Source organism: Microcebus murinus, chromosome 12 (genome assembly GCF_040939455.1).
Source record: "Microcebus murinus isolate Inina chromosome 12, M.murinus_Inina_mat1.0, whole genome shotgun sequence".
NCBI lineage: Eukaryota > Metazoa > Chordata > Mammalia > Primates > Cheirogaleidae > Microcebus > Microcebus murinus.
This window is the reverse complement of record NC_134115.1, coordinates 35457615-35481507: the sequence shown is the minus strand read 5'-3', so window position 1 is coordinate 35481507 and position 23893 is coordinate 35457615. Positions and strand designations below refer to the sequence as shown.

The following is a 23893-nucleotide window of genomic DNA, read 5'->3' as shown; positions in this document are numbered from 1 at the left end:
TCTGAACCTTATCACCCGCTGAATCTCAGATGTAGGAATCTTAAGCCAGTAAGTCCTTCCAGACTTCTCAACCTCCCTCCTGCTGTGTCTGCTGAGCAGTTGCCTGAGGGCCTATTGATGCTGTAATAAATGACCGCAAATTTAGTGGCTCAAAGCAACACAAAAGTATTCTCTAGTAGTTCTGGAGGCCAGAAGTCTGAAGTCAGTTTCACTGGGCTAATGTCAAGGTGTCAGCAAGGCTGGTTCTTTATAGAGGTTTTAGGGGACAATCCGTTTCCCTGCGTTTTCCAGCTTTTAGAGGCAACTCACACTCCTTGACTCTGGTCCCTTCCTCTGTCTTCAAAGCAGGTCATTTCAATCACATGGCCTTCTCTGTCTCTGCCTCCCTCTTAGGAAACTCGTGATTACATTGAGCCCAGCCAGATAATCCAGGATAATCTCCCATCTCAAGATCTTTTAACTTAAAAGCATCTATAAAAACTCTTTGCCACGTAAGGCTACACATTCCCGGGTTCTGGGCATTAGGCTATGGACATCTTTGGGGGCCATTATTTAGTCTTCCACAGCCATCACTTCCTAGACAGCCTCGATTTTCTCCCAGTCAGTCTCTCTTGACATCAGCTGCCTTCCTTATTCAGCCCAGAAAATGGATCAAAAGAAACTATTCTTCCAGCATCTTCAATTCTCTCACACCCTCTTCCTTTTACCAAACCCACCTGGAAACCCCTGTCCTAGAACAATTCTATTAATATAATCACCTTCACTGATCTTCAACAACCAGGAATTTGGTCTTTCTGGATAAAATCTCCCTTTTCCTGTATAAGACCAACCATTCCACCTCTGCTCTTTTATTTTATTTTTTGAGACAGAGTCTTGCTCTGTCACCTGGGCTAGAGTGCCGTGGCATCAGCCTAGCTCACAGCAACCTCAAACTCCTGGGCTCAGCCTCCCGAGTGGCTGGGATTACAGCCACGCACCACCCTGCCTGGCTAATTTTTCTATTTTTAGTAGAGACAGGGTCTCGCTCTTGCTGAGGCTGGTCTTGAACTCCTGACCTCAAGTGATCTCTCACCTCAGCCTCCCAGAGTGCTAGGATTACAGGCGTGAACCACCTCGTCCAGCCCTCTACCTCTGCTCTTAATCCCCTGTCCCCCTTCAGGATTTTTCCTCCAATTATTCTCTTTATATCTTCTGTCTCTGACTTTCAACTCACCCCTTGCCCTTAGAAATGTTATTTTCAACTATCAGAGAGAAAAAGTGAGGATTTCTTGTTCTGGACTTATTTCTCCCTGGCTAAATATAATTAGAAATCCTGGACATAATACAACAAACAATCATACGAGGATGACGAAATATTGAAAAAGTAAAGCAGACTAACTAGGGACTTCAAGACTTAAGGAACTACACAGGGTAAGTTCTCTGGGTTTTCTTCTCATTTCCCATATATCCTGGGCTTCGACCTGGAGAATACTGTGAACCAGAACCACCAACGGGCAAAGAAAATTTAGAAAGAATAAAAAGCCCCAGGAAAAGCCTGCTCTCTCTAGTGAAAGAATGGAGAAATGGGCAGCACAGCAAGAAAAAACCCTTTCAGACCATACTCCTCCCTACCACACTCAAACGCAAAGGATGGCCCCCACCTCTACGGTGTTAGTGAAGACCAAGAGGGGAGTTTGCATTTCTGCCCCATACTTAGTGGCAGCAAGTGACCCAGGACAATGCTTCTTCCCCTGCACCTCCCAGCATTGTGGGTGGAGACTGCATGGAAAATCTAGATCCCCAGTCCCCAAATTAGTAGCATTTCTCTCACTGACAGAATAATGTCAGTGGAGACTGAGTGGGATTCCCAGCAGGGACAGGCAGGACCCCTCACCCACCCAACTAGAGAATGGAAGGAGGATCTTGGAGAGGAGGGAGCTAGAGAAAGGGATTCTTTAGACCTGCACAGGAACTTGCTGACCACCCCACTCATGAAACTGACCTGCGTTAAAACTCATCAAAGGTTGGGGGACTGAACTAAAGTGTGGAATAGCACCCAGGTTTTCAGAGTGGCCTCTAGGTAGCACAGAAAAGCAGCAGATCGGATGAGTACTGTAAAGCTCTGAAAACTAAATTGTCATAGGAACCACAGCCCACAAAAATAGGCCAGGACCGGAGCACCAAACCTAAACAGGGTGGCTGCCTACTAAGAGAAAAGAGTTAAATAGGATATAGTCTTCTAACATAATAGCCAAAATGTCCAGGTTACAACTGAATCACTTGTCATATCAAGTAGCAGGAGAATCACAACCTAAACAAGAAAAGACAATCAAGACAGTCATCAGACAAGATAAACCAGATGTTGGAATTGTCCAACAATGTGTTTAAAGCAGACATCTTAAAAATGCTTCAGCAAACAATTAGGAACACTCTTGAAACAAATGAAAATTTCAGCAAAGGAATAGAAGCTATAAAAGATAAACCAATAGAAATTTTAAAACTGAAAAATATAATAATCAAAATAAAAAATGCTCACTCAATTGGCTCAGTAATAGTTTGGAGAGAAAACAGAGGAATGGAAGGAAGGTCTTGGAGAAGAGGAGAAACTTGAGGACAGATCAATAACATTTATCCAATGTCAACAGAGAGAAAATAGACTTAAAATATCCTCAGGGATTTGTGGAATAACAACAAAAGTCCAAACATTTGTATCACTGAGGTTCCAGAAGGAGAGAATGTGTGTGTATAGATGGTAGCCCCCAACCTTTTTGGTACCATGGGCCAGTTTCATGGAAGACAATTTTTCCACGGATGGGGGGCGGCTGGGGAAGGCAGAGCTTAGGCGATGATATGAGCAACTAGGAGTGGCTGTAAATACAGATGAAGCTTTGCTCACTCACCTCCTGCTACCGGGCCCCCAAGTTCCTAAGTTTCATGGAAGACAATTTTCCATGGATTGGGGATGGGGAGCTCTGTGGCCCAGTCCCTAACAGGCTGTGGCCTGGTACTGGTCTGTGGCCTGGGGATTGAGGACTGCAGTGTGTATGTGTGTGTGTGTGTGTGTGTATGTGTGTGTGTGTATTCCAAAAAACAGTGGCTGAAAATTCTCCAAATTTGGTGAAAGATCAAGCACCACATGTACTCACCAGCAAATTGGGATTAACAGATCAACACCTAAGTGGACATATAGGAGTAACGTTTATCGGGTGTTGGGAGGGTGGGAGGGGGAGCAAGGGATGGGTGTATATAACCACAACGAGTAAGATGTGCAACGTTTGGGGGATGGACACACTTGAAGCTCTTACTGGGGGGGGGATATGGGCAATATATGTAACCTTAACACTTGTACCCCCATAATATACTAAAATAAAAAAATTTAAAAAAAGAAGTTGAACAAATTCCAAGCAGGGTAAACCCTAAGAAATCAAAGCCAAGATACATCATTATCAATCTGCTGAAAACTAAACACAAAGAAGAAAATCTTAAAAGCAGCTAGGGAGACAAACAATGCATTACTAATAGAGGAACACCAATTTGGAGGACAGATTTCTCATCTAAAACCACTAGAAATGCTCTCACCAAGGACACTATTGGCCTCCTAATTGACAATAACGTGATCTTACTTGGACTCTGTAGCGTTTTCTGTTGACCACCTCTCCTTTTTGAAACACTCTCTTCCATGGTATCCTGGGTTTCCCATCTCGCCACCTTTTCCAGCCAGCACCACTCACAGGCTCCTGTTCCCACCCAGCTACGGTTAGCGATTCCCTGGGTTCTGATCTCTGCTCACTGCTCTGCTCATGCCACGTGTTCTCTCCCAATGTAGCCTGCCCTCCATTCCCCTACATTTCTACTTGTCTCTTTTAAAGTCATGTTTATTGAAGTACAATATATATAACATTCACCCATGTTAGTGTTCAGTTCTTGAAATTTTGACAAACATACACAGTCCTGGTCCCATTCTCACAATTAAGATAATTTCCATCACCCTGAAAAAGTTCCTTGATCTCCCCACCTCCAGTCCTTGGCAACCACTAGATCTGTTTTCTGTCCCTATAGTTTTGCCTTTGCCAAAAGATAATGTTCATGTCCTTTTTAATGTCTACCCATAAAGATAATGCCTTCCACATATATATATCTAGTGTTCACCTTTCTTTTGAACTTCGGACTAATCTCTCCAGTGTCTTTTGTTTAGGTCAGACTTAGGATCCCTTTTCTCTTCACACACAGACAAGGATGAGTGATACAAAAGTTACCTAACCTCTCTGAGCGTGAGTTTCACTTTATAAAAGAGGGTAATGGTACTTTGCTGATTTATTGGGGAAGTTAAATAAGATAAATGCCAACAAGGAGCCTACAAGGCTGGATGTACACAACAGATGCTCAACACATCAATAATATCAGCTGCTCTTGATGAAGTTTCATTTCCTCAAAGGGACCTGTACGTTTAGAGGATGGAGCATGGGGTTTCTGAGTCATCAGCCCACTTGCTGGAGTGTTCAGGCCTCCTAAGAGGCCAGAAATCATTCTCCCCACTGGTCAATGCTACAGCACGCTGGGCGAGGGAATGTGTAACACTTCAGATGACTGCACATCTGAATTCTCAGAAAGACTTTGTAGTACAATTGAGTCTTGCAACCAACCAATTACTTCCTATAATGAGAATGCCTCAGGATCTCTGGTTAGCTTCAAGTTTATGAGGCTGATTTATATCTGAAATGAAGATTGTTTCATTTCAGATCCCTTTTACTTAAAGGCACAAATAAAGCACAATGTTATCTTGCAGCAGATACTTACTCTCATAATTATTCATGAGGCCTCCAGGGCATTTACAGTACCACGTGCATGAACAGCCTTGTTTCACATGGGAAGGGGACAGGGAGAAGTGGCAGACCCTTTCATTTCTACATAGTTTTGCATTCTGAGGCTCCACGTTTTCACACAGTATGACCCAGTGGCAATTTATAATATATTCTGAGAAGCCAAATGATACTTTAGTGGATGCTGCTTCTCAATTTCTCTCTAGTTGAACTAAAAGAAAAAAAAGTCCCTTAATCAAAGTAAACTGACAAGGATCACATTGTTCTCATTTCAAACACACATAAAGGAATAAAAATGTTATGAAATATGCCACACAGCTTTTCCTAATCCCTTAACCTCCAGAGAGAGGGCTTGTGATTAGTATTGTATTAGAATTGTCACAGCTAAGCAATTTTTAAAAAAATACTAGAAGGACTGATTCTCTGCTATACGTATAGGCTAAAAATATAGTTTGTGTAACACAAAGAAATTAGAATTACAATTGAGGTGTCATATAGTAAGTGAAAAAGGTTTAACAGTCTGTCTGGTCATAGAGCTAGTAACCACTTCACGCAGAACACAGTGAAACAAAGGTGCCTTTCTCATTAGCCAGAATGTATCTGTGGCCAGCACTGTTTTGCTAAGGCCATATACAGCTGTACTTGGTTATAGGAACATTAGTTAAGTGAGACCATAAAAAAACAGCTGTATTTGAGATCACATAGGACTCTGCACATTTTCTCCCTGTGGCAGCCAATCAGAAATCTTGCTGACAGGCAAACTTGTACAGAACGAATGATCCTATTTAGATGAATTCTTCTTAATGCCTTACGCAGGCCTACTTTCCTGGCATGTCATGGAGAGAGTAGGTCAGTTCTAGTCAAAACGCAGAGATAGAAAATTCAAGCTTGATTGCTTGATCAGATATATGACTACACTGGTAGAGAATGCGGAGTGCTCAGCCTCTGTAAAAATATGGCTGGTGGGCTCCACCCCAGCCCAGAGTTCAGCCATGAGGCACTCTGGAAAATGAGCACCCAGCCAAGGAGGACTGAGAGCTGAGTTTTAGCTGTGGCTCTGTCATGACTGTTTCAGTTCTTCACTCTCTACTCGGTAACAAGATACATCTATACCCTTTGCCATCAGACTTTGAAGTGCCCGGCCCCGCCCTTCACCGCCCTCCAGTCCCTGTCCCTAGGCTTTCATCCATGGGATATTAACCAACACCCTACAGAGGACTCGAATGGGCTTGCCTGGCTAGGCTCGCCTGCTCTCTGCCACTGACAAGAGAGAACATACCTGGGGCTGGCCCACTGGGTCCACAGGGATGATGGGAGACACGGGGACCAGATGGGAGCTAGCCCAAGCCAAGGTCGGCACAGCTGCCCAGCCAAGGCCTGCCTAGACCAGCCAACTTGCAGACTCCTGAGCAAAATAAATGCTGCAGGCCACTAAGAAGTTGCAATTGTTTGTTATGCAGCAAAATTGTGACCCTGGTTAACAGAAGCAGTCACTAAAAACCGTGTGCCCTTGGGCCATCCCTTTCCTTGCCTGTCCTTCACTCTTCGTTTATACAAGGAGGGAGGGACTGGAGGACCTCTAGATCTCTTCTAATGACAAGTGGGGGCCAGGAGACCTGGGATGAAGAGTGATCCAGACTCAAGGGTCTGAGATTTCTTCAGGGCCTAGAAGAAGGAGCTGAGGAAAACACGTGAGCTGGCACTGGGAGGACAGGCAGACGAGCCTTCACTCCCAATGGCATTGCCACAAACGTGCCCACAGCTAGGAACCGGGTGGGCTACTGTATGTCTATAGCCAACTCCCCAACAAAACTTGTTTTTCTATTGGGTTTAAACCCAAACAAATAAGCAAGTCGGAGACAGGACTGGAGAAAATGGAAATCTTTATTTTTAAACACTAGTACATTTTCAGGCTGTTTTAAAAAGAAAAAAAATCATGTTACATTAGTTCAAAACTATGCATCAAAGCATATTTATTTAAACTCTAATTTTACAAACACATAATGAAAGAAACGTATTTTATAAATATCTACTCAGAATATGTATTATGAAAAAAAGTGTTTAAAAATAACAGCCCCAGATCTCCCTCTTTAAATATATAAAATTCCCATACAATTCATAAGAATTCTTCCTCAAGAGCCGAAAATTTCATTTCACAAAGGCCAACAACTCAGTTCTCATCAGACACAATCAAAAGTAATAGGAATATAAAAAAATGTAAAAGTTCTGTACAAGGGAAATACAGATAGCACACGGGTAAATCTCATTACCATACATGCCATTTGTGTCTTAAAAATGTTTTATAAAAACTGCCATTTAAAACAAGTAAGTGAGAGTACTTCCCTGACTGTGGAAAATATATAAATTATCACCTCCCGCCTGGGTAACGAGGCTGCTACCTGCTGGAGCTGGGGGAGAGACGTCTCCGTGTGTTTCCTGACCAGGGGCATGAGCCGCACACGGGGACCCTCCTCCTTCCTGGCAGTGGCTTTATCTAGTGGGCAACCCACTAGTATTTCCTTTCACTTAGAAAAATTCTTTGGGATCATCATAGAAGAAAATTGCTTATAAGTAAAAAGCAAGACTAGGGGATGACTTCAGATTGCTGCATCCAATTAATAATATGTCTATTTTGTATTTTTGGTGACCAAACTCTGGAAGCTCGATTCACTACTGTCAGAGACGCACTCCATCACCTACCCCAGCGGGACCCCCGGCACAGCACCAAGGCCGTCGCCTCATCTTCCCTCTTGCGACCCAAGTTGATCTATTGCCCGCAGCAGCATACATAGACTACTGCCTCTTCTGACACTTCTTCTGGAAGGAACTCTTCAAAAAAGTGCGGTACACAGGGTCATCCACATATTCATTCTTAAACCTGGAGCTCAGGACTCTTTGTCTCTTTCTTTCTCCTTGGATTATGTCTGCTCCATAAAACGTGTCTTCGAATCGCATGTCAGAGGCTGTGGACTAAAAGCAGCCAGTGTTACACTGCAGAAGGGCGTGGCATCTGACCTTCACAGGACTGCACAGAGGTCTGACTCCGTCAGCGGGGTCTGGGGTGCAGAGGCCGGGACTGCCAGCTCACGGGAGCAGCCTTGGCCCAGCCAAGGCTCTGGACTCTCCCTCACCTCCCCCACCCGACTCAGTCTAGTGAGGAGAGGGGGCTCCATTTAGCTCCACTTTCTCCACGATCCCCAACCTATCCCCCAGGCCTACGGGCCATCCCCAAACAGAAGCAGGATTAAAGCCTTCTCATTTCAAATCTCCCTCACTCTCCATCTGGCTCCTGCTCAACCCGGTTTTGGACAAATCTGTGCACGGTCATCTCTAATTCACCTCTATTCCTATCTACCTTTGCACCTCGGCCCCTGCCCCTTCTGCGAAACTGTTCTTGCTGAAGTCCTAGTTGCTAATTCCTATGACACTTTTTTAAGTGTCCCAAAGTGTTCTAAGTCAGTCCTACGTTGACTTGACTGCTCTGCCACCTACCTACTTAGAGCTCTCTTCTCTGTCATTTTGTAAACCCTTCCTCCTGCTTCTCTTCTTCCTCTGGCTGCTCATTTTTGATGTCTCAGGGGTTCCCTTTCTTGACTATCTGCTCTACTCGGATGCCCCTGGCTTTCGTGTTTGGCCTTCTCCTCCCCACGTGTGCTCCCAGGCCTTTGTGCCCATACTCGTGGCTTCAACGTCCGCATGGGCTCCAGGATGCTCACATGTCTCGCGCCAGCTCAGCTCTCCTGTGCTCAGGCCGGGCACCCACCTGCCCAGCAGGCATCTCAGAGGCACTTCAAATCGACCTGTCCTAAACTGAACTCAAAGTATTCCTTCTCCTTCTCTGTCCTCCCCATAGTCCATAAATGGCACTGTCTTTCCCACCCATCCAGTTGTACTGGTCAGAAATCTGAAAATCACTATAGATTTTCCCCCTTGTCCCCATGCTATCCAAAGTCTCTCCTACAGGTACCCCAAAGCCCTCCATCCTTTCTCCTTTATATCCCTACACTGACCCCACGGAGCAGGCCCCTACACTTCTCCAAACCACGCAATAATGCTGCACCTCCAACCTACTTCCCACAGAACCACTAGAAGCAAACTCTCTAGAAGCTCTTTTATTATATGGCTCTATGTGATTATATGTTCTTGCTCATATTTTTTCAATAGCTCTACAGTTTTTAAAATGATACCCACACTCCTCTAGGCTGGACCTTCATCACCTGGCACGATCCTACCCCATGCTCCAGTTAGACTGAATTATTTGCAGGTCCTGGCCACACCTTCTGCTCAGGGCCTCATACTTCTCTGCCTTTGGACACACTGTTTCCTTTCCATGGAAGAGACTCCATCTTCTGCACAGGCAAACTAGAGGGCCCTTCTTTTGGGCTCCCGTAACCTTCTACATATCAGCACAGTGGAAGGCGGGCAGTGCAGAGGTAAGGGCCAGGGAAGTTTCTCCCCCTCAGGGGAACCCTGTAAGAGGGAGGACGTTAGGGACTAAGCACCCGACTGTGCATGTGCTCCCAACACAAACATGCCCAGCACTCAGTCACTGCTCAGTGTTTGCTGAGTGAAGGCATGTGGGCTTTTCTGTGATAGGAAAAGCCTACAGACTACAGCAAAGCATTATTTCTGCTTCCTAATTTCCTACTATTTTGCCTCCTAAAATGCATCCCAATTGGTTTTCACTGAGGTGGATGACTTCTCATGACACTAACACACAGTGTATCTCATGATGTCACCAAGATTACCTCCCCTGGTTGGTGACAGGGGCAGAATCCTGCTCTTAAGATTTGAAAACACATGTTCCATTGTGAAGAAGAGAAAAACAAGGGAACAGCACGAAGAAGCCTGGAAACTAAACACGGACTCAACTGTAAAGCTGTCCGTGTTCCCCGTCAGCCCATGAGACAGCTGCCCAGGTGACAGTCTACCTCCACGGGCTCCCCCAGACACTGCCTGCTTTCACTGGGGAAGAAAACTAAGAGATTGGGAGTTGATTAGGTACCCTCTGCCGTTAGGGGAAAACACTGTGGTTTCATTCATTCTTGGCAAAATACTTCCTCTGAGTAATCTTTCAGTTTTATAAGTGCTAAAGTTATCAAAGGAGAAAATAAAACATCAATGAAAGTGTTACCACTGTGTGGAAATAGCAAAAGTCAGCCTCTCAAATACAATAATAAAACCGATTTACCAGGAGCGCTAGCTAATTATGCACTGTTGCTATGGCTGTTCCGTAAGACAATAAAAGGTAATGGGGCCGTTTCTGAAGTGAGTGGAAAGAACCCGGCACAATCGCTGAGGTGGACTGCTGACTCTCTTGAAAAATTTCTCCCCTCGTCAGCGTGTGTCTGGGTGAGCCAAAGTCATTAAAACACAGGGGCTCCTGATGAGGGCTGCTAACCTACCTCCTTAAAAAACAGAAAAGATTTCTCTAACCATAAAATACCTTCCGTCAATGAGTTTTCCAATTACATTCGTTTCACCAACTGGAAAAAAACAGCAATCAGGGACAGACTAACCAAGGGCCAGAGGGGCTAGCTCCAACCTGAAGGGACAGCCGGCCGGCTACGACAGCCGTGCGCACATCTTCGATTCAGTAACGACAGAGGTGGCAAGCTGGATTTAGTGACTGTGAGCCTCTGTTCCTGAAGATGTTTTCTGCTAGACACAGCCGCTCACATAACAGGCTGCATTAAGTATGTAGGTGACTTATTGTTTTGTTTTTTTTTTTAATTAAAAAATTTCCTCCAAGAATTAAATTTAACAAAAGGTAAATGCTGGTGTGCTTGTTCAGAGAAATGAACCTTAGAAAACTCAGGGGCTGTGTTCTGATAAAGCCACAGGGGAAGGCATCTTGGTTACCTGAGCCAAATCTATTGTGGAACATGTGGGTGTTTTTGCCCGTTTTATTTTTTTACTTCAAAATAAGACATGTGCAGTGTGCATAGGAATTTGTTCATAGTTTTTTTAAAACTATAGTCTGGCCCTCCGACGGTCCAAGGGACAGTGAACTGGCCCCCTGTTTAAAAAGTCTGAGGACCCCTGCTCTAGGTGCTACAGAAAAGGAAAAAGGGGGAAAGGGAAGAGGAGAGTCCATGGAAGTCAGGAAGGTAGAAGGAGAGGCAGCCATCTCTAACATCTTGAAAAGGAAAGTTTTTCTCAAGAGATTTCAAGGTCTCAGGATGCTGACAAGTTATCTAGGTTTTTTAGGTCTTTTGTTAAGATGTAGCTGATGTCTTTACAATAGGAATATTTAATTTTCTCTTTCCTTGCCATTATGATCTGGTGGTTAATCTATTTAGAGGTGTGTGGGTCTCCTCTGAGCCCCATTTCTCATGGAGTGGGTAGCAGTACCGTTATTATCACTCTTCTCTTGACTTTTCCCTCAGAAGGGCCTTCCTCAGGACGCAGCTGAGGAAGGACAGTACCCACCCGATGCAGTCACCCTGCTGTCAGGATCCCACCTGATGTGAAAGGAGCTGAATTTACAACTGAACATTAAGGAAACCCTTGATTCTCCCTAAATAACCAAATAATCTATAGTAACTCTATCACTACAGATAGGTATACATAAGTATGCATTGAAAACAAAGAGTGTCATTTATTCAGAAAAAAAATTTCATTTTAGTCAGAAAAAATCATCCATTCAAACTTCCCTGGTCAGCGTTTATCGTTTCACAGATGCAGTAGATGTAATTCTAAATAAGTAAAACTAACTTCATTTCAGGGTCCACTAAATATTTTATAATACAATAATATGAAACCTAAATTATTGTGAATTATATTTTTTAACAACTTCACTTTTGATTACTTGTCCATGTTTGTTTATCTTTTAATGGTAGATAAGGGCTTGAAACTAATATTTTCTTTTTTAAAAAACTGCTCTCGGCCAAGTGTGGTGGCTCACACTTGTAATCCTAGCACTATGGGAGACCAAGGAGGGAGGATTGCTTAAGGCCAGATCGAGACCAGCCTGAGCAAGAGAGAGACCCTGTCTCTAGAAAAAATAGAAAAATCAGCCAGGCGTGGCAGCAGACAAACGTAATCCCAGCTACTCATGAGGCCGAGGCAGGAGGATTGCTGGAGCCCAGGAATTTGAGGTTCCTGTGAGCTATGAAGACACCACTGCACTGTAGCCTGGGTGACAGAGGGAGACCCTGTCTCACAAAACAAAAAACCTCAAAAAACTGCTTTAGTATTCCCATATCTGGTATTTAAGCTTTATCTTTTTTATTATGAAAGTGAGAATAATTAGTTTAATTATTAACTAATAATTAAATAATTAGTTTAATTATTAACTAATAACAAAGATTAGTGATCTTCTGAGACAGAAGTTAGTCAATGTATACAAGGCTACAGGAGACTAGACAGTTACACCTAGTCCCCTCAGATCTACTACTGGACACTTTCTTTTAATGTTGCTTATACTTACAAGATTTCAAATGCCTTGGTGGTATCTTTGCGCATTCCTAGTGCTTTGCCAGGAGCATGTATGTTTTCAATAACTATTTTTGTGTGTCAATAAATGTTAACACAAAAAAATCATCATTTGACTTCGTTAGAAGAAAAGTGAGGTACATGCACTAGTTTCTCTATTTTTGGGCAAATTTGAAGTTTGCATTCAATAGGTTTCAATAAGGAAAAAATTGCATTGGCTTTCTTCAAAATTAATCCAAAGGCTTAAGTATATCCACTGCCATGCTTAGGAAACTTTGGGAGAGGATGAAGAATTCGCTTGGCGGGTCCCGAGTGGCATTTGCCAGCACTTACAAAACGAGCTTTCACTCTCTTGGGTAACTCTTCATCTAAGGTGTAGATGTCCTCTCTCTTCATTGCTATCTGGGATCCATCTTCAAATTCAACCTAATGAAAAATAAGACATCATGATATACATTAAAAAGCAAGCAATGACCATTTCTTAAGCATTTCAATTAAATACTACACAAAAAGTAAAAAGGACTTGAGCAGAACAAACAAGGGAACCAGGCAATAACCAAGTAGGAAAATGTCTTTCCCTTATTCAACTAAGAACAAAATATATTTTTAAAATAGGCCACAATTTTCGAAAATGGGTATCTTAGAATATAGGACATGAAAACTTCATCCAACAAAGGCAGAAACAAAGAGAAGTAGCCGTTGATCAAATGATTTCACAGAACAGGAGACTGTGGCAAATGTAGCATTAAGACGGGCTGGGTCTGTCAGCGCTGTTTGTTTCTTTAAGAGGCCCTGACAATGTAACAGGGAGAACCGCTCCTCTTTGGGAAAGAAAACATGATATATTTACTCTCAGATAAATCCTCTCAGATAAAATAATTTCTCAAGTTCTTACAGAACTTTAACCCTTTGCACTCGGATGTCGAGTGTGACTCGACACAGTAAAAATTATAGAGATTAAAATTACTCTTTGAATGTGTCAATAGTTTGAAATATAAAAAAATCCAAATAAATAAGTCTGTATGAAAAGAAACTCCAGTTTTTTATTCTACTGCCCCGCTTTGTAAAATCTGGGGTATTTAAAAAATTAAATCCTGAGAAGAATAAAGGAATCGAGAAAAAAGCGAGTACAAAGGGTTAACTTTCAAAACTCACTTCTGTCAAATTCAATCAAATGGACCAGGAAAATCCAGTTTCTCAGCTTCATAACGTAAACCTTATCAATGTGTAAAAATACATTATCATCTAAAACAAAAATGTTTGTTTTTGGTTTTTTATTAATTTTTACTTATTTTCATTTTTCTGTTCTTTTTCTACTGCATTTTTCCGTATTTCAATTGGATAAAACAAAAATATTTAAAACTTTTTCATGCTAACCAAATGGCAGCAAATAATTTCATAACCAATTTTTCAACATTTTAGGAGATTTTCATAGAGAAAAGGTAAATGACACTGGCTAACAGAAAACTAGAGCACCTGGGTTAGGCTTAACCCAACATGAACTCTTCCAGGAGAACATAAAAGTGTTGTAATCAGGTGGAATACCTAATATGTTCGTTCTAATGCTGAACCATATGATATTTTTGAAGTCTCTAAATTTTCTGTTTGTCTAAATTCTTTAAGATATAAAAATATGCTGTAGTTCTAGTTAGAAGGTAAGGTAAGTCATGTGGTGGGGCTATGTTAAAAAAATCTGCTGAAGTTTGAAATATTGCATGTATTAATTAACAGAATGTCCAACTAATGGCTGTGCTTTTTATTAAACAAGTACTCGCTAGAGCTTGGGTGGATGATAACCACCAGTTGCTGTGACATTAACTGGCCACATCTGTGTCAATGCACGACTGGTCTAGATGAGGTGCCCGGGGGTAGGGGGTATATGTCTCTCAAGCAAAAGCCACCAATTCAGGGGCTGCTGGTTGAGGAACAGCCATCACTGTCTTAATCAAGATAAAATATATAATTAATCTCCTTACAATCCACGTGCTACTAACATTTGACTAAGCTAAACAATATGGTGGGATTAGATCTCTGTCACAGGAGAACTCCTGCTGTCACTTCCTGGAAGGCTAAAGATGGGAAGGATTTCCTTCCTGGCTTTGTTTGAGCACAATGGTTTCTTTAATATTTAATTAAGCCAAAGTGTCGTCTTATTTATGCTATTTGAGAGTATAGCTAGAACCACCTGTGCCAACTTTCTTTTGTTTTTTAGATCATTTGAAAATTCTGAAAGAGGAAAAGCAATTACAAAACTAAAAAGGAGTATGCCATGCTAGGACTACGGTGACCAACCGTCCTGGGTCTCAGGGCTCTCCCAGGATGCAGCACTCTCAGTACTAAAATCAGAGAGAGTTCCAGCAAGCAGGGATAGTAGTTTACCCTACTTGGAACAGAGCTGAGAGTAAATTCTGACCCTTCTCTTTACCAGCTGTGTGCTCTTGAACAAATTATGAAAAATTTGTTTTTATCAAAAATTATAAAAAATTTGTTCATTGAGCCTTTTTCTCCCCATTTGTAAAATAGGAATCAATAACACTTACTTTGCAGGAATACTGGGAGGGCCAAAAAATGCATATACTTAGGATATTTAGCACTGTGCAGTAGGTAATGAAGTTGTATCTATTTTTATAAATGTCTTTGCTTATTCAATGGTGAAGTTGAATAATTAGACACAAAACATAAAATGATCTCAAAAGGCCACTTGGTTTAATGAGAAATTTTAAACTACTTGTGCTTGAGAGACAATTTTAATATTAGTCTTAACTTTTTCATTGAGTCTATAAATATGCCTATAGTTTTATGTTGAGAGAACATCATAAATTCAACTGAAGTGAACACACTGATTACTAATTAGCCTGAATTTTAACATGTCCTCATTATATGATACTTTTCATGTAGTAAATAGTTTTGCTATGTATAAAAAGCCTCACTTTTGCACTTATTGTTTAATTAAATATATTTATTTTCTTTCAAATGATGTAGTAAAGCTTCTTTTCCAGGAATCGCCAGTAGTATCAGCCTATCTTGTGATTTTTTGCCTAATTCTGGATATTCTGATACAAAGAAGCTCCAGCACCTACCCTATGATAAATAATCTGAATCTACAACTTAACACTATCACCAATATCATACCTAAAGGGGAAAATGACCCTTACACATACACACAATGTGTATGTACACATCCTCCCCTCCCTACTCCCCTAGGTTTTTTTCTAGACCATGAAAAATGTTCTCTCCTAAGTTCTTCAAACTTCTTTGGACACCTTTAAATACACTGTGCTCCAGTTCTGGATGCAGTGTCTTATTATGTACTCTTCCATTTAAGCCCTGGCTCCTTATCAGTCTTGGAACAATTTCTCTGTTGAAACTGGCAGTCTTATCATTCTCAAGCTGTTTTTCAACTTAACAGGCCTGAACCTTCTTGCTTTTTCTCCATTTACTTCAATCTTCCTGTTTTCACTCTACCGTTTAGCCTGAGAATGTTGATTTCTGCCACAGTGCTACTGAAAATACTACCATGTATTGTGGTTCTAACAAATTTGTCCCTTTTTAAAGCCTTTCTGAAGGAATATAAATGCACATGTGCTATTGATGTTGTTTCCCTTATTAGAACTTAACTCGTTCTTATTTCTGGTAGGAATAAAATAATTTCATGTTTTTAATTGTATACATATTCTTTAATACAACATAGAGTTCCCTAGTAAACAGAATGTCAAACTGATAGCTGTACTTTTCATTAAACAAGCACTTCCTTAAGCTTGGGTGAATAACCACCAGTTCTTTGTCACATTAATTGGCCACATCTGTGCCCATGCACCATGGTCTAGGTTTGCATAGATGCCCGGCAGGTTGGGGGTTTATGTCTAGCAGTCAAAAGCCCCAATTCAGGGGCTGCTGGCTGAAGAATGGCCATCACTATCTTGGCTGAAGGTGACGTGAACCAGCCAATTAGTCTCTCCCCATATAATGAAAACACGGAGCATCAAAGCAGCCTGTCTTCTACTAGTCATTTATCTTTTTGGGTGTAACCATATTCCTTACAATTAAACCATTCCTTACAATCAAATGTTGTTAGGGTTTCCCAGTGTCCAACTTGGCTATAAAGCTCCAGAGCATCAACCTGGGTCATCAGACATTGAATCTTTGCCTCCTTCATACAATAAGAGATGTGCCCAATTCATGGGGCTTCCTGAGCTGCTTCACACTGGACACACTATCTCCCTCTGGCTTCTCATGTCCATCGCAGCAAGCATCACAGAAAGGGAAGCACCCACCTGGTACATATGTGCAACATTTGATCCAAAATATTTCGCCCCGTAGAGTTTGCCATCGGGCCACTTGACTTGGACGACTTCTCCCTCGGCAGGAGGGCCCAGCTTCACACAGTCTCGGCTCTAAGGAATAAACACAGACAGGCTTTTCAAGGCGAGTGCCTAAGTGACTGCATTTAGAACTTAGCAAATGATGAACTCCTGACAATTAAAAGGAGTTACTGCCTCTGTGTTTTATGGCTTATGATCTCGCACGGGTGTTCAGGGGAAGAGATATGAGCCAAAGGAGTACTTAAAGATTCAGCCTACATCATAAAGTTGCAAAGGAACCACCATAATCCAAGCAGGAAAAAACAGCTGCATTTACATTTGCTATTTGACAAAGAATTGTTCAGGGGGTAACTAAAATTTGCAGAAACTGCTTTAGCAGAGGAGTAGACCAGCTAATGATTTATAACACCTGACATTTATATAGCATTTTGCAGTTAACAAAATGCTTTACCACACATCTCATTTGATCCTTATAATCAGTCCATGAAGTAGGCAGGGATTATTAATTATCCCCATTGTACTGATAAGGAAACTGAGCCTCCTAAGAGGCTCCTTTAAGATGTCAGGATCTCTGTAAGAATGAAGCTGAATGGGAGAATAAGAACTGAGGACACACAGGTGGAAGTGGGGTGGGGAGAAGCAGAGTTGAGATCAGAGCTGGTGGGACTTGCCAATGCAGCAGGGAAGGGACAGCAGGGTCACCTGCAGCATGGCAGGTGAAGCTGAGTGCATCTGTCTTGCTTAGCACGCCCCTTCTCAAGACCCCTGGACCTCCCTACACAGGCGTGTTGCTGCCAGCATCTCCTGCTAAGTGCCTAACCCACTCCCTTCCACGGGTGGCGGCACCCATAACCGGAGCCTTCTCACTTCAGGTCTTCTGTTCCACATCACCAACTCCTAAGAGAGTAATTCAGAGCAAACTCTCCAGGTTGAAAGTGCTTTTTCTTTTTTTCTTTTTTTTTTTTAGGGAGTGGGGAGAGGGGTATAGGTAAAATAGTAAAACATTTTCACAGACATAGTTTGCAAACTTTTAAATTAGTATGTATTGAGTATGACACAATACAATTTTAATACAAAGGAATTAAATACTTGATTACTTTGGTAATTTCTTTTTGCACATTTAGCAATTCGTGATTTGCTAATACTAGTATTTCACTGATGAGGCCAATCTGAATGACTGAAATGCACACTTGAAAACTCAAGCTATTAATGCAGCCTGTGCACACTCTGTGGTCTAAATGAGAGGTGCACACATTGGAAATATTTAGTTGTTTATGGCTAGAAATCCACCATGTATTACTTCTTATTATTAATAGAAATTCTGCTTTACACCCAAGAATGGAAAAACAAGCACCAGATATATTCTCCAGAAAACTGGTATTAACTGAGTAGCACCTAAGTGGACACATAGGTACTACAGTAATAGGGTATTGGGCAGGTGGGAGGGGGGAGGGGGGCGGGTATATACATACATAATGAGTGAGATGTGCACCATCTGGGGGATGGTCATGATGGAGACTCAGACTTTTGGGGGGAGGGGGGGAAATGGGCATTTATTGAAACCTTAAAATCTGTACCCCCATAATATGCCAAAAAAATAAAAAAATAAAAAAAAAAGATTTCACTGAATGGACCAAAAAAAAAAAAAAAAAGAAATTCTGCTTTACAAAGGAGTGGCCATTTTACTGTTGGGTTAGGAGTATACACGAAAGGCCCAGCTGCTCATTTTTCTAACTGCAGACCATGCTTCCATTTAGAGCTACAGGCAAAGAAGAAAATAAGTATGCTCAGAGGCTCTATTGAACTGACAGTCTGCATCTAACTTAGTCAAATGAAAATAAGCTTATTTTTGGCCATCATAATATTTGACCGCAGGGCATGCAGAATTGAAAAAGTAGGCTATAGAAATGCACTCTATATATGCCCTTGAGGTTATCACCTCTCTTTCCATTTCCCTTCCAAAGATTAATGTGGAACTAAGAACACTGAAAGGCAGAGCTTCTAAGTACATGCTGAATACATGTGTCCAGTCTCCTGGGTTAGGCAGTCACATCAGCTCTAGGATTACTCTGAGCTGAAACCCAGATGCTGGGGTAGTTGTGAGGGGTAGGAAGGTGGAGTACAGGTCTTGCCTCTGCTCTTGCTTTCTTCCATGTGGAGGGAGTTCCACCAGGGTAATGCTTCTGGCTCTCCTTCATTCTCTTCAGCCTCTTTCAAGAGGATTAGGAATGACTTGACTTTATTTTTGAGTTCTCAAGGAGACCATATTTCCCAAACTATGTGCCACAGTACTCTGGGGTGCCACAGCAAATTCACAGGGACTGTCTATGGAATACTCTTCAGGGGAAAGACAATGATGTTTGTGAGACACCCAGCTTACTAACTGTTAGGTTGTTTGGACCTAACTGACTTAACAGGACTGTTAGGTCAACTGTTATGTGGACCTAAAGGCAACACAAAAAATGTGCTGAGATATTAAGGACACTGTGAACCAAGAATGTCTGGTGACCTCTGGCTTGGCCCTCACCTTCCCTTTCTCTTTGGAGCCACCCACAGCAGAGAACATGCTCTCTGCTCTGCTCCTTCCAGAGAGGAGCCTGCAGTTCCTGCCCTGCCCATCACTAGAGAAACTAATTCCAAGGTCCAGTCCTAGGAAACCTGTTCGCCCACAGATATAAACCATACTCCCCAATATCTGCTTTACTAGTAATAAAAGTGATATTTTAAATCCCCAAATCCTGACTCCTCAGTCTCTCTACGTTGCCTTTCCTTGGGCAGGATGCTACTGTTCACCCTGCTATTCATTGGGTGCTTCCTGAGTCCCAACAGAGGCAAGTCAAGGCCTCAGAGAACACTCAAGATTGTACTCCCATTTACCTACCCACTGCAAACAATTTCCAAGCAGGAGAGTTAAAAAATTCTTTCCTTTATCACTTAGGTCCTTAATTTTACAGATTTGACCTTCAACAGAAGTTTATTAACCTTTAAGATCAAATTACCCCAGATAAATCATGACCTGCAATTTTAGGTACCATATCACCAAGGTGAGGCAATGCTATAGAAATGTGGCCTAGATCAGTATAAATTATGCTTGAGCAACTTACCATAAAATAGCTTTATTAATAAACTGAATGTGTGCAACTTTACCAAGTGACAAACAATTCTCTTTAAAAACGATTTTTGAAAACAAAATGCCTGCGGTACAGTTTGATATCTTTTCTCACTAATTGTAAATTCACCCTTTATTCACAATAAATCTTAACTTGGTATTGAAAATGCCCGACCTCAAATAACTCCTTACGACTCTGTCCCCACATGATGCATTGCCCTGTGTCAGCTACAAAGATCAAGTTCATAATCTTCCAAGTCAAACTCTATGGAAGACACTTCAGTTTGCTTTCTCAATCTTCTTGCTTTCATAACTCTTTTTCTTTATTCACAGAAGAAAACCAACCAATTATACATATAACAAGATAAACTATCCTGTGACGCCCCTACTCCACAGCCAGGAGGCATTATTCCTAGCCATGACAGCTACTTTCTCCCCCTTTACCTGGTCACTTAGCTGTAAGTTGATACATTTTGATTTGCATGGAACTTTATTTAGTATGTATAATTCATTATTTACTCCCTAGCTACTTTCCAAATGGATTTGAGGTAGCTCAAAGCATAAAACACGAAAGGGTTTATTTCTGTAACACCTAGTTTTGACCATAAAGAAATGGCGTCAGTTTATCAGCTGTCTCACATTGAGTTTGCCAGAAACTTTCTGTGACTACGTGGGGTATAAATTTAAACAAGAATGAAACTAGAAGCATGTGGGCTGATGAAAAGAAGCTAAAAGGTTTAATATTTTGGCTTCCCTGAGCCCTCCAAAGCAGAAGCTGGTGGGTGCCCCCAAAATTGTTGCCATCACTAATTCAGTACCCCTTTACTGACCACCTGCTGTACGTGAGCCCCTAGGAGTCAGTAATGCCCAGCTACCCAAGGTAGGAACAGGTAGATGGCCTCATATGCATACTTGGAGGCCTGTCACACTGAGCCCCAGGGCTCTGTAGGGTGGGGGCTTCAAGGGTCCTTACAAGGGGTGAGATCTATGAGGACTGCAACAAGAGCAGAACTCTGATTTATAATTGGGTTTCTGAGAAAGAATTCATTCGAGGGAAAAAAAGTTTCTTTTAAAAATTAAAGGTTTGAAAAAACTTAAATAGATTAAAGGTCTGAAAATGGAGAGATTTAGTTTGTGGAAAGAAACTGCCCGAGTGGTCTGCCCTCTCTCTTACAGGCCTCCAGCGGGCTCACACACCCCTGGGTTGTGCGTGAGGAGCCCGGCACTAGAGCACAGCTTCTTAAAGTGTGTTCCTAACACTGGGCACACGTCGCAAATGAAGATCCAGGGCCCTCCAATGCTCTCTGTGACTCAGGTGATTTTTTAAAGCAATCCAGAATTTAATATCAATTACAGTAAAGGATGTAAAATGCTAAGGAGATCTTTCCTAATGCAGCGCTTAGTGTGTTATTGGAGTAAATATATACTTTTGCTGGAAAATTATATGCATTAAAACCTTGACTAATGCATTTTTCTCAGTCGCTGTCTAGACCCTTTGAAGCAGTTTGCCTTCACCCGACATAAATAGCTGTTTGCCTACTGCCTTCAGGGACGTGTAAACTCACCTAAAATCTACCAAAGCCTTGTTCACCAGCGCACTAGTGTCTGCAGCTGCCAGTAAGCCTGTAGCTAGAGGACTAAACAGAGGATGTGAAAATTAAAGACAGAAATCATAATCACAGTCAAGAGTGGACTTTTGGCTATGATTACTTAAAGCACTAAGATGAGTCATCAACCCCGGGCAAGAGGAGAGTGTCTTATCATATTCTTACCAAAGTCAGGGCCAAACTCCTATACTTGCTCTACCACCTAAAGAGAAAAGTTCCACTGCCAGTCTGATTATCTGAATTCTGAAGTCACTGTGTTTTTGGAACTCTTACTGGCCCCTTCAAAAGGGACCCCTAGAAGCTGCTGTCCTTGAATGTGGCTTGTCTTAGTTCTGTTCTCAGCCCCATCCCCACTGCCACTCCTAACAGTATGAACCACAGAGCAGGCCAGCTGCACCAGATGAAGACATGGCACATGCTTTCCCAGTAGTTAATCGGCATAGTTTGGCACCTCTGGCAGTCCCCCTTGGGGAAAATGCTTAGGTAACCTGGATTGAAATGACGCCAGCAGCTGCTAGCACTGAGAGAATTACCTGCTCATTACTGGACTCTGGCAGGGATTAACAAGACTGGCTGACAGCCACGTAAGAATCACAGTGGCTACCTGTTATCTGTGTGGCTGCCCAGCGTCAGAACCTCCTTCTCCCTGCAGAGTAGAGCGGGGGCAGAGCTGGCCTGCCTCACGGTGCTGACCACGGCCAGACACCCCTTCCCCAGCTTCCCTGGCAGCACAGACAGCGGCAGTGGGCTGCACCTGCCCAGGATTTAGAACCTGTGATCTGCGAGGCAGAGAAACAAGTAGAGGGCAGAATTCTCTGAGAAGGCAGCACTTGCATGTGGATAGCAGGGTCTGGTCTATCTGGCCATGCAAGGGGGGGCTGCCATGTTCTCCGTGGACTGGGTCTGTGGCCGGGGCGTGCCCACAGCTGAAACTGAGCAGCCTCCTCTGGCCTTGCCTGTTTCCTGCCCCTTGTTCTTCTGCATCCCTCGAGATTCTGTGAGGCCCCCAGTAAGCGTCTGTAGAGCCTAAATCAGAGTCAGTTCCTGTTGCTCACCACTATTGATCTTGCCTGATAAATAACCACTGGTTTGGGTGACAGAAGACCCCTCCTCTCACAAAATGGAAGCCTTTCACTTAACGATGGAAGATAAAACAGGAGGGCTTCCTACAACACGCTGTTCAAAGGGCCCAGGTGCAAATCCCCCCAAAAAGAGCATACTGATGAAAGTGCCAGCCTGTTCACAAGTTGTCACCCTAGACAACTGGTGGCCGTCTCTAAGTCTTCAGTGTGCCTCCCAGTATGAGGATATACCCACTCTGAGGACGTTGCAAGGATGGATCTCAGACCATGAAGATAAGTCACCAAGCACCAGAGCAACGGCAGGCTCTTAGGAGTCGCCACTCAAAGTGGGCTACTCTAATGTGGACACAACACTTTAGACTGCTTGATAAATATAAATCATAAGTATCCTTCATGTAGAGATTAGCAAAGACAGAAAACACGTTAAAATTATTTCTCTTAAAAATAATTCTTTGTTCTGCACTTCTACATATATTCATTGGGTGAAATTATAGAATTTTTTAAAGATAGAAAAGAAAACAACCTATATTTCCATCACCTAGAAGTGATCACTGTGACCATTTAGATATTTTTTCTGTGCTTCTGTTCTTTTAAGAATTTTTCTCTGTGCTCCATTTTGTAATAATTGGACATCCTATACATATACTTATTAATACATACAGACAACCTTTCTCCCCAGGGGCCGATCTTATTTTCTTTCACACAAGGGCACAGCCGAGCTCCCTCAGAGAGGCAGATAAGTGGCCTTTTGCCAAGAGCTCACTATTGCAGTCCATGCCATGGACGTACTTATTCAACAGTATTTTGGGGTGTGGGCATTTTTTCTTTTTTATTGGAGTAAAACACATATAAGAAATATTTATCATTTTAACCACTTCTAATTGTGCATTTCAGGGGCATTAAGTACATTCATGTCACTGTGAAACCACTGTCACTCCAATTCCAGCAGTTTTTCATCTTCCCAAACAGAAACGCTATCTCATTAAATGCTAACTCCCTGTTTTCTCTCCCCTTGGCCCCTAGTAACCACTGCTTTATTTTCTGGTCACATTTCTATGAATGTGACTGTTCTAGGTACCTTGTATAAGTGGAATAATATTTGTCCTTCGGTGTACATTTATAATTTTGTACCTTGCTATTTACTGCCTACAATTACATCATGAACATTTTCTTAGTTATTAATTATCCTTTAAAAACTCCATTTTACTCAATGAATATATGCAACAATATAGATGGTCACAATTAATTTAGCCAGTCTTCTATTGTTAGCTATTTAAGTCATACCCTATCATATATAATGCTATTGTATATTTATATCTATAAATCTTTGTCCAAATTACTGACTATATTCTTAGAAAAGACTGCTAGAATAGGAATTACTTGGTAAAAAGGCACATAAACTATTTATAAAGTTAATTTCATCAGTTTTGAAAAATTCAACATCAGACTCATTTCTCTAGTGCAGTAAATCTAATCTTAACCATCACAGAAACTTCTGATTCAGCTTCAGTGGGTGCAAGCTGAATGACATTTTGGA

At 42.1% G+C, this 23893-nt stretch overlaps 1 protein-coding gene across 4 annotated transcripts in view; it reads right to left on the bottom strand.

Moving 5' to 3' along the window:
* Window positions 1-6665: 6665 nt before the first annotated feature.
* KDM4C (lysine demethylase 4C) overlaps window positions 6666-23893 on the bottom strand; it is a 367466-nt gene continuing 350238 nt past the window's right edge. For all 4 annotated transcript variants that reach the window (XM_012738388.2, XM_012738394.3, XM_076008692.1 and 1 more), the window contains 3 exons: window positions 16511-16630; window positions 12570-12662; window positions 6666-7769 (listed from right to left, as the gene is read on the bottom strand). In XM_012738388.2, coding sequence (XP_012593842.1) covers window positions 7593-7769; window positions 12570-12662; window positions 16511-16630 — 390 coding nt within the window. In that variant the 3' untranslated portion in view covers window positions 6666-7592. The remainder of the gene's footprint in view (window positions 7770-12569; window positions 12663-16510; window positions 16631-23893) is intronic.